Below are 10677 nucleotides of genomic sequence, written 5' to 3' on the forward strand. Positions count from 1 at the left end.
GGTGGTGAATCTTCCAAAAAACTACTTAAGTCTGTAAAGGACAAATATCGCAGATACTTTCGAGAGAAAATATCCAACTGCACTCTTCTGGAACCAGAAACGCAATGATCTAGTGTTCCGGGACACATCAAAGACATTTGTTGATGATGTCATTCCGTTGCCATGGAATCGATCGCCCCCGGAAAAGGTACACGGACCAGTTTGGTCCGCCGTCTTTTATTTTTTAAGCTTTGCACTCTTTAGTCGTGAGCATAAAAGCGATCTGGTCCGACTATCAAAAGGTACATGGACCCGATCTGATTGGCTGGTGTCTGTGCTGTCGTATTTGTATGAAAGGTACTGTGAATGAACCGGTGCTCAGCTTGAGAAAGCTCCTGTGGGAAGCTTCTTCTCCATCAATTTATCCAGTCGCTACAAAATGTTGGATTCATGTTAATATGTATTTAAAGGACAATAAATACAATTCTAGTTCTGAAGACAAAAAAAATAGTTGACTTTTTTTTTATTTATAAAAAACAAAAATGTTGCGACCCCCCTGCAGTACCTACGCGAACCCCCTGGGGGTCGCGGACCCCCTGTTGAAGACCTCTGCTATAGGAGTATGGTATAGCCGCAAAATGCAAGCATACGCAGTATATTTGTAGAATCAGGAATCAGGAAACAAGAGATTGCTTCTTAACAGCAAGTCCTAACACGCTGCATAGGGGTCAATAGGGGTAACATAACCCGTCTCAGAGTCACTACGCTGCAACGGACGCATTCGTGAACCGCATACGTCACTTCGGCTGCGACTCGCCTGTCCCATTCTGTCGGCTGCCTCCGAACGCAGCCGATTTAGATTAATAGATTTAATTTATCCAGGACGGAGGCAGGTGATCCGACAGCGCGGAAGAGTTCACTTTTAAATGTAACGTTAAGTAATATAGTTCACTCGAATATCAACCGATAGAAATGTTTTAATACAATATATAAAATAATATCTTAGTTTATGAAATCGCTTAAGTTACGTAACGTTGGTAACCGATGTCGTGTTCTTAATGCACATAAGACGCTAGAATAAACTGCTATAGTGATAACGTTAACCCCCCTTAGAGCCCCTGAGCCGGACTCGCACCCGAACCCCCCCCCCGAGTCCATGTCCGGTCCTTATGAACATTAATGTACCAACGCACATGTATAACAAACACACAACGAGCAGCTCACGTTACCGGGAGCCGCTGCGCTGTTAACGGCAGCTCGTCTGTAGTTATTAGTGAAAAGTCACTTTAATGACTTAACTTTCACACTTTAGAGGCTGACTAATATCTTACTGAGCCTGAGACGGTTTTACATATAGTTTATACTTCATATTATGAACAGAAATGGATCAACGTTAGCTCAGACAAGTTATGAAACCGTCAGTAACGTTACAGAATAAATACGCAAAGAAACAGGAGGAAGCAGCATGAAGCTGGAGGAGGACGATGTGTGTGGTGACATCCAGCTACTTCTGTAACATCTTAACGGCTCGTATCCTTTGCAATAGAGAAATAAGAAGTCCTTGCTTGCTTTAAGTTAGTAAATGTGTTTGCTGTTGTGGCTTTTATTGACAGTACTGGTGGAATCTCCTCTACCTTGAGATTGCATTATTACTTTTAGCTGAAAGTATATGGCCTACCTGATTTCATTTGCGTTTTAAATAACCAAAACAAGTTCTTCTCTCTGCCTGAAATGTATCATGCTCCGGAGGAGAAGCGTATCTTCCGTAATTAAATTAAATGCGAAGATTTTCTTCCTTTTCTGTACTCAAGGGCGTAGCCACGCATTCTTTTGGGGGGGTCGTGCCCCCCCAATATACAGCAGAAAATATGAAAAATGCAGTGCGGCGGGCACCAGGCTGACAAGCGGCCGACGAAGCAAAGCCACGTGAAAAGCCCCAATGTAAGCCACTTTGAGACACAGCTATTGCATTTGCTGAACTCTCTTGTTGTATTTCTTCCACTCACTGATTCGGTAAATGTACTAAGCAAGGTCAACTTTATTATTTCTGACGGTCATGGAGAGCTGAAAGTATACTTATATCTTTCTATGACAACATTTAATGACATCATGGAAAACCGAGCACTAAAAGGCCTTGAAATTCCAACTGAAAACATGATTCCTATGATTTTATTTTAACAGAAAAACCTTTCAAATTGTTGGTATTTGGTTAAAACTGAGATGCAAAATGTGTGCAAGATACGACGTCACAGACAGATGACTTAAAACAACAAATGGTGACTTTTAATGGTGTATATAACAGTAAAACCTCTAATAGTCAATGTAATCCTTGTGAACTATGACCTCCTTGTGCTTTCTGTTGGTATTATAATCCCTTTTTTTGCAATATTTTTATACTTGTTTTGGTGTGTTTTTCATAAATAGTAATAAATAAATCCAAAAAGAATGTGGCTTTCATTGGATTTTCTTATCATTTTCATCCAATAACAGCTAATGAAAAAAGTAAAATCACATGTTCTACAAGTGGTGCAAAGTTGGGCGTGGCTCCCCAAAACAGAATTGGCATTACTCCTAGTGTGTAAACCGAAACCATAAATCACTGAACCCTGAAAGAGCAATATAAAACAACACCCTATCACTATAAGCACACTGTATTCACTCAAATGTTCAGCATCATTGTGTAGCTAATCCAGTGTGTGTGTGTGTGTGTGTGGTCTTGGCTTCCTCCTCTTCAGAGACAGAAGGGCACATGACAGGAATCCACGTTGGAATCAGGCATCCGTTTGAATGTTTGGCACTCTTCCCCGTCCCTGAGAAGACAAGAAAGACTTGAAGCTGGAAGGGGCGAGTCTTGTGCTCTGCAGAGACAGCCGGCTCATTGTTCAGCAGCAGCATGAGACAAAACAGGGGGCAAAAGTATTCAAAAAAAGAAAAAAAAAGTAAGGATCTCACAATAAACTGATGGATTCAAGCAGAGCAAGGGGAGCTGCACTCACGCGTCAGAAGAGGACACATGACTTGGGGGGCCTGAATGGGTTATCGCCGGAGGGCACCCCGGTTAGGAGAGGGTCCTTGTGGGCATTTTGCAGGCAGAAGGTCTTCAGTTCTGCAGCGGCCTGAGAAACCTATATTCCATAAATCATATTGTTTGATTAAAAAGGGACGTCGCGGTTCTTCTTCCATGTGTTCGGACAGAAATGGGTATTTTGAAATGAATACAATAGCCGGCCACAGTTAAAGTGCAAGGTAATCAGAAATATGGCTGATTCTGGTCAATCATTTACTGAATTATATTCATTTTACAATAATACCCAAATACCAACAAATTAGAAGGCAAATTATTCAAGTTTGGTTTGTGTGTATGTGTATATAGTATATATTCACCAATGTCTTTTAAGTGTTAAAGCATTAAGAGCCTAATCAGGCCAAATATTACAAATGGGATCAATGCTAAAGGTTATTCTCATTCCTACATGAAACTCCTCCACAATAAAGGTCTGTGGATTATGATTTCCCGAGAGAAAATGTGCTGTTGAGTTTCTCAAAATGTGTTATGGCGCTTTGAGCAATATCTAGATTGATCTGTCCCTTTAAATATTTTTTAGTTGTCTTCTTTAAGAGGGTCCCAGCGACCATTGGCAGGAGACGGAGTGGTCCAGTCAATCACAGCGCTGACATAGAGACAAACAATCATTCACTCTCACACCTTCGTGCAATTTAGATTAAACAGCTAACCGGCCCTCAATGGGATCCTGTATGTCTTTGGACTTAAAGGAGAGAACCCACGGAGACACAAGGAGTCCAAACAGAAGGACCGCTGGGTACTTTAATATGTACAGTTTGAAGTTATGTCAAAATGACCACAGCTATCAGGAAATACCAGGGAGGTAGAGAACCATAGGTTTTATAACAGACATAATATGAAAGTGTTACACTATTCAGTTGGATCTTCCATTGTAAATTATTCTCCCATATTGACAACATCAACATATATATTTTTTTATTGCGTGAGATTCTCTTGTGATTGTATTTATTATGGTTACTCCACATAAGCCTCATGCTGCACTTGAAACAAGTCTGACTTCTGTTCTAAAATAAGCAGCCAGCTAAACAATTACAGCAGTCACACAGCAGCACAATGGACAAAGCTGCCAGTGTGCTGCCATCTCACTGCACACCAGCAATAGCTAATTTTATTTTCTAGGAGCCATAAGACGTTAGAATGTGAAACAGCCATTAAGAGCCATTAAGCTAACATGTTTCTACGTGTTACAGCAGTTTTATCCAAAAGGATAATATCACAGTCAGAGGACAAACAAACAGTCGAAGAGTTTACGAAGCTCCTCAAATACTTTGTTTTAAACTTAAAAGAACTGCAAGTAGGAAACCTGTGATGAATGTTGCACAGCAGCCCGTTCGGAGTCCACACACGTCTGTCAGTTGGTGGAAAGGAATTAGTTTCTGCGCGCGGCAGGTAAAAGAGCGGGAGTCACGCGCACCGGAGGCCGTTTGATGGACGTGTCGCGCGGGGGGGACACGTACCTTGATCCGACGGACGCCGGCCTCCAGACGCAGCTGCTTCACCGCCTTCTGGGCGATGACTAGACTGCTGTTGACAGCGCAGTTGTTCGACATGACTGAGTCCGAACAACCGAGAAAGCGTCTAAATACTCAGTTAGGTTCATGTTTCTGTGCCAAGCTGGAATAATTCACCGCTTCCGGTCAGAACTTTCAGAATAAAGGGCCAATTCAGTTCGCTTTTACTTTCCCCACTAACACGCCCACACACGCGCCATTGCTTCGCTGGGTTGTTGTTCATTTTATTTACAACAACAAAAAATATTCGGTCATGTTATAAATAAGTAGACTAAGAGGCTAATTTTTGAAAACATTCTTAACACTCAGAAAACTACCTGTAATATATAAATGGAAAAAACAATGTAGAAGTTTATCAGATGTTGGGCCAAAATGGATTATAATTAGTGATGTATTATGATGTGTAAATTGCATTTTACATTTAACTGCATTTGGTGGAGCTAATTTGACTTCATATTGTTATATTTTTTTGGGGTGTTTAAAGATATAACTTTGCTTCATATTTCATAAAAGTGTAGAGGGTTTTCTGTGAAACAAACACCACAGTCAGGAAGGGTACATATTGGATAATCTTGTGACGATGACTGATTTTTATGGTACTATAATTGTTTTAACATTGTGTTGAGTTTTTAATGCACATTGAAGTCTTCAGAAATGTAGTTTGTAACTCCCATTTAGTTGATTGCATTATGAATTTCCCAAAAACAACAACATCAGTGTCAGGAATGAATATATGTATTTTGTACATAATTAGCTTTATGTTATTAGCTAGCTAGGACCAAATTGCATGTCCTAGTTCGTTTTCACTCTGTTCACCTGTTCATTAACTCTTGTCGTTTCAAATCCAGCCTCTCACCTCCAATCAGCACCCTCATCCCTCACCTTACTGTTCATGTCTTCCTCACCTCCAGCCTCTTCCTTCATTAGTCCCTCACATTTTAGGTCCACTCACTCACTCACAGTTGGGCTTGTGTGTGACTGCCAATCGCTCCACCTTATACCGTAGTGTGTATCTGACCTGCCAGTTCTGACATCTGCCTGATGGATTCTCTGTCTGCCCCTTTTGGATTTGTTTGACTGTCTAACGGATATCCTGGTTGTGAACCTGTAAACTCACTTTGCCTGAATTCTGTCTGCGTGTCATGCTTTTTGGCAATTTAAAGTCCCCAATCAACCTGATCCCCCCCCAGATCCAAAGATTCAAATATTTTTATTGTCAATTACACACGCCCTGTATATTGAAATTATTGTGCTTACCTTTTCTGGAAAGCCGACCAATTTTAAAATTTGAATAAAAATAAAAATACAATATTTACATAAATGTACATGAAATAAATATAACAATAAGGCAGAAATGAGGTAAGGATAAGGCAGAGATGAGGTAAGGGGGAAAGTGCAAAACTGAGCAGGTTGTAAAAAAAACTTCAATGAAATGTGTGCAATATAAATTAACAGTACAGTAACAGTAAGTGAAATCCTAACAAGCTAAAGTGCAGACCAGTTGTAAATTAGGTTATGGAGTCCTCTCAGCTGTTGATGGCTCTAATGGCAGTGGGGGAAAAAGAGTTTTTCAATCTGGTGGTCCTGCAATTGGCACTCCTGCCTGAGGGTAGAAGAGCATGACTTTGGACTGTGGGAGGAAGCCGGATTACCCGAAGAGAACCCACGCAGACACGGGGAGAACATGCAGAATTCACACAGAAAGGCCACTGAGCGGGACACAAACTATAATCAACTGAATTTGTGTGAATGTTGCATATGTGTGGCATATGTTGTCTTTATGACGATTTTAATGCTCAATTTACATTGTATGCGAATCTGATCGACAAAGTGATCTGATTTAATCTAGTTAAACAGTGAAAAAAAAAATAAAGCTGTTGAATTAGCTATTCTGAAACAGAGTATCTGAGGGAGCATTGGAAGACCATACCTGCAGAGGGCGCTACGGAGAAACAGTACAGACCTCCTGGCTGTAATTCCAACGAAGAAGAACACACTTCCTGGTTGGGTTTGGTTCCGGTGTTACTAATCTGGGGGTCACACGGAGGGGATACCAACCGAAAAAACTTCAAAATGCTGTTACGAGTGAGTACAAGCTGCAGTTTGCGGAACCGTCCCGTTCACGTGCGTCTCGTCGTACATTGGCTTGAATAAACCCGTTGTTACAGTTATTACAACTTGTCGCGTGTTAGCTAACGAGTAGCTTGTGTAACGGTGCGTGAACGCATCACCTCTAAAGCCATGGGGTCCGTTTGAAACGCACGAAGTGACGTTAAATGCGTTTAGCAGGAAAACACTGAACCACTCACCGACTACATAGACCCGTGCGTGTGTCACTGGCTCGTGGCTTGTTGTGTAAATTGGTTTTAACGGGGGATACTTGATCAAATCATCAAAGATGTGCGGATGATTACAAGTTGTGTTTCATATAAATTTACAACTTTTCACATGATCACAGGTCAATGGCTGTAGGAATTAGGATTGTTAATAATAACAGATTATTCGTGAATCCTTTCTAAAATATGTTTGATTATTAACCTCTAGAAAACTACTTTACGTCCACATACAAAAAGAGAGCAAAGCAGATCTATGAAATGTATTTTATAGCCGTGTTGTTTTTAGGTTATTGGTCAGTGGGTAAGATCCACATCATTTTGTGTCGCTTCCAAAGGTTTTAACCTGTTTTAGTCCTTTGCCTCACATGTCAAACGTGTTTGAGTGGTTCATGTCAAACATGTTTGACACATGTCACTGCTCAATAGAAACTCGTGTGTGTTTCCCATCCGTCCCGTCTTCCAGAGAGTGCTGCAGGCCGGAGGCTCGGCGCTGAAGCAGAACCGGTCCGTCCACCACAGCCCCGTCTGGAGGAGTCCTCTCATACCGATCGTCGTGGAGCAGACGGTGAGTTTTAATGTGGTTGATGTGGGACTAATGGGATCTAATAGTACATAGTGGTAACCTACAACAAAAAACTACTCTGCTGTATTTGCCCGGTTGTCTCACAACAAATCTTAGCCTTGATGAGGAAACATATAAACAAAGGGGGACAATTTAAAGGTGGTCACTTTTTGCATCACGGAGGCTTCATCTGTCAGAGCGTCTTTGAAGGCAACATCAAGGAGAGCTTTCAGTCTCCGCTCACATCAGCATCGTCATCGGATCATAACGCAACAAGAACAGGAATACAACAACGTTTGAAACAGATTTACATCATTTCATCCAAGTACAGAAATGAAACAAATACAGCGGAAGGGACAGTAGGACGTTTAAAACGTCTTGCATGAACACAGCGGATTTTCAGATGGTTGCAGCGTTAATAAATTGTTTTGTTAGGATTCTAAAAGTTCTTCTTTGTGTTCTTTTCCAGGGTAGAGGAGAACGAGCATATGACATCTATTCCCGCCTCCTGAGGGAGAGAATCATTTGTCTAATGGGTCCTGTAAGTGTCAAGATTAAAGAAATATATTTTGTACATGTTTTCAAAGGGATTTTATAAACTTAAAACGTTACTTCCTCTTCACTTAGATCGATGACTCTATAGCCAGTCTGGTTATCGCCCAGCTGCTCTTCTTACAGTCAGAGAGCAACAATAAACCCATTCACATGTACATCAACAGTCCCGGTGAGTGCTTGATGCATCCAAACATCTGGAAAACCATTGAATAAAATGACAACTTATGTATATATATTTTTTTAACCACTCTTTGTTGTTCAAACCATTTGATTTAGAAAAATCTATTATTTTACATGTATTATTTGTATCTTACTTTTAGTAGTATATGAATAAATAACTAGTAATAATACAAGTTTTCCTGTTTTTAATGGAAACAATGTCTTTTCCTTCCTCCTCCCCCAGGCGGTGTGGTGACGGCGGGCCTCGCCATTTACGACACCATGCAGTACATCCTCAATCCCATCTCCACCTGGTGCGTCGGCCAGGCGGCCAGCATGGGCAGCTTGCTCCTGGCGGCGGGAACGACGGGCATGAGGCATTCACTGCCCAACGCCCGCATCATGGTCCACCAGCCCTCAGGGGGTGCCCGGGTAAGGCGGACCTCACCCTAGGTGGAGCATGGCGTCGGCCATCTCGTCTGTGAAGGGATCATTTCAGGGTAGAAGTGATAATAACCGCAGCGCCTTGCGTTATCAGGGTCAGGCCACGGACATCGCCATCCAGGCCGAGGAGATCATGAAGCTGAAGAGACAGATCAATGGCCTCTATGCCAAACACACGGGGCAGCTGCTGACCACCATCGGTAGGTTCCACCGCTTCATCTTTCATCTTCCTCCTACTCTCCCTCTTAGTTCTGAATATAGAAGTAGTTATGAGTGTAGTACAATTTTGAGGTCACAAATAGGGAGTGTTGCTTTGACTTACAGTATCTAGTACAATAAAATGGCTTCATAGAGAGGTAGGCATTAGCCAATCACAACAGCAGCTGAAGGACGTGCATGTGTCCAATGAGGGGAGGAACGGTGGAAATCAGCTGTTGATGGTCCGTTTCTCTCCCGTCCTCCAGAGGGCGTGATGGAAAGGGACCGCTACATGAGCCCCATGGAGGCGCAGGACTTCGGGATCATCGACCGGGTCCTGGTCCACCCGCCCCAGGCGGGCCACGACGAGCCTGAGCTGGTGCAGAAAGAGGCAGCGGCGCCAGTCAGCCCCCCTCCACAGCCAGAGTCCGCGGCCTCAGGGCGGGGGCCCCTCCCGGGGACCAGCGCCCCCTCCTCGCACAAGCCCGAGCCGTGATCGCCACCGCAGAGCCGTCGGGATCTGAGACGGGAGAGTTTGAGGACAAGGCGGCGCCCCCGCGGTGTGTTTCTCCGGTCTTTCCCTCCCCCTAACCAACACGTGCAGTGATCAAAGGGTCCTCGTATGACGTGAATCAAACGTAATGTACCTTTTTGTTTTTGTTACTTCCGTGATTCCAGATGAGAATTCAGAGAGGTGATCGCTCAGAAGCACTCAGACACATTTGACCTCACAGACAAGCGGATCTTTGTGCTTGAGAAGAAGCACAGCAACAGATGTTTTTAATTTCTTTTAGACTGCTAAGAAAGCCGGGTTGTTCTGTAGCTGCTTGCTGCTGAGACCCCGGGGGGGGGGACCTGTGTTTGAACACTCATACCTGTAATAAATAAATGGGATCATTTTGACAACAATTCTTGCAATTCTTGATCCTAAAAAGTTTTCAATTTCTCAGGATCATCCGAATTGCAGTGACTGGATTCTGCTGCGCAGTCTGTTGTTTCAACAGTGTAATTATTCAACAAGTGACAATAAAGAAACGCGTGTTTCAGGTTTCGCTGTCTGTATGTTTGAGTTCTGTGACTCTACAAACTACACGTCTTTCACTCTGGTGTAATTTCCTCTTCAACTCCTCGACCTCCTGAACTATCTACATATTAAGAGCCACTTAACTGCAGGTCTGCTAGCACCTTCCTAAACACATCAACCAACCGGTTTCTTAGATTTTGGTATCATGGCAGCAAATGAGCGGAGTCAAACAAGCTTCTATTACGCGTGCGCCTTATTCACCAGGGGTCCGCTTCAAGTAGGAGGTTTAACAAACTGAGATGGGAAACTCTTGAGTTTTGGGTTTCGGAACAGCTGTTTAGAGGTAGGTTGCTGAGTTGAGCGCATGCACCACCACAGTATGAAGGCAGCATGAATGGAGCAATGATACCACAGGTTACCATGACAACCACCACAAACAATATATTCACCCCTATTGAGCTGGAAAGATTAATGCAAGCGTACGGCGAGTATGAACCCGCAATTAGAAAGAAAGCGCCACAACGCTACTGCAGCAAAAGTCAGAAACTAAGTTCCAATATAGTGTCAATTAATATTTAATTTACACACTAATCATTCCATACGTTTTACTAATTCCCAGTTTTCACACTGTTAGAATGCAACACACACAGGCTTGAAATACACACCCATGCTCTCATTTAATCACAAGAAAAATATCGCTGGTAAAAACTGGTACAATGTTATTGGACCTATAATGTGTTTTATTCAGGAACTCCTCTTTAATGGCTTCACTGGTTTGTGTCCAGGGAACAAAAGCGTTTAAAAGACGTTTCAGAGCGACACAC

The 10677-nt window shown here is 42.7% G+C and overlaps 2 protein-coding genes across 2 annotated transcripts; one reads left to right on the plus strand and one right to left on the minus strand.

Moving 5' to 3' along the window:
• Window positions 1–2240: 2240 nt before the first annotated feature.
• Window positions 2241–4695, minus strand: LOC120827391 (guanine nucleotide-binding protein G(I)/G(S)/G(O) subunit gamma-5). The gene is made up of 3 exons (XM_040190244.2): window positions 4522–4695; window positions 2976–3104; window positions 2241–2789 (listed from the first exon to the last, which is right to left on the minus strand). The coding sequence occupies exons 1-2, from the start codon at window positions 4612–4614 to the stop codon at window positions 2979–2981; spliced, it is 219 nt and encodes a 72-aa protein (XP_040046178.1). The 5' UTR covers window positions 4615–4695; the 3' UTR covers window positions 2241–2789; window positions 2976–2978.
• Window positions 4696–6494: 1799 nt separating this feature from the next.
• On the plus strand, window positions 6495–9877 carry clpp (caseinolytic mitochondrial matrix peptidase proteolytic subunit). The gene is made up of 7 exons (XM_040191855.2): window positions 6495–6660; window positions 7375–7476; window positions 7943–8014; window positions 8101–8197; window positions 8432–8619; window positions 8726–8831; window positions 9096–9877. The coding sequence occupies exons 1-7, from the start codon at window positions 6649–6651 to the stop codon at window positions 9323–9325; spliced, it is 807 nt and encodes a 268-aa protein (XP_040047789.1). The 5' UTR covers window positions 6495–6648; the 3' UTR covers window positions 9326–9877.
• The last annotated feature ends 800 nt before the right edge of the window (window positions 9878–10677 follow it).

This window comes from Gasterosteus aculeatus, chromosome 11 (assembly GCF_964276395.1).
Source record: "Gasterosteus aculeatus chromosome 11, fGasAcu3.hap1.1, whole genome shotgun sequence".
Lineage (NCBI taxonomy): Eukaryota > Metazoa > Chordata > Actinopteri > Perciformes > Gasterosteidae > Gasterosteus > Gasterosteus aculeatus.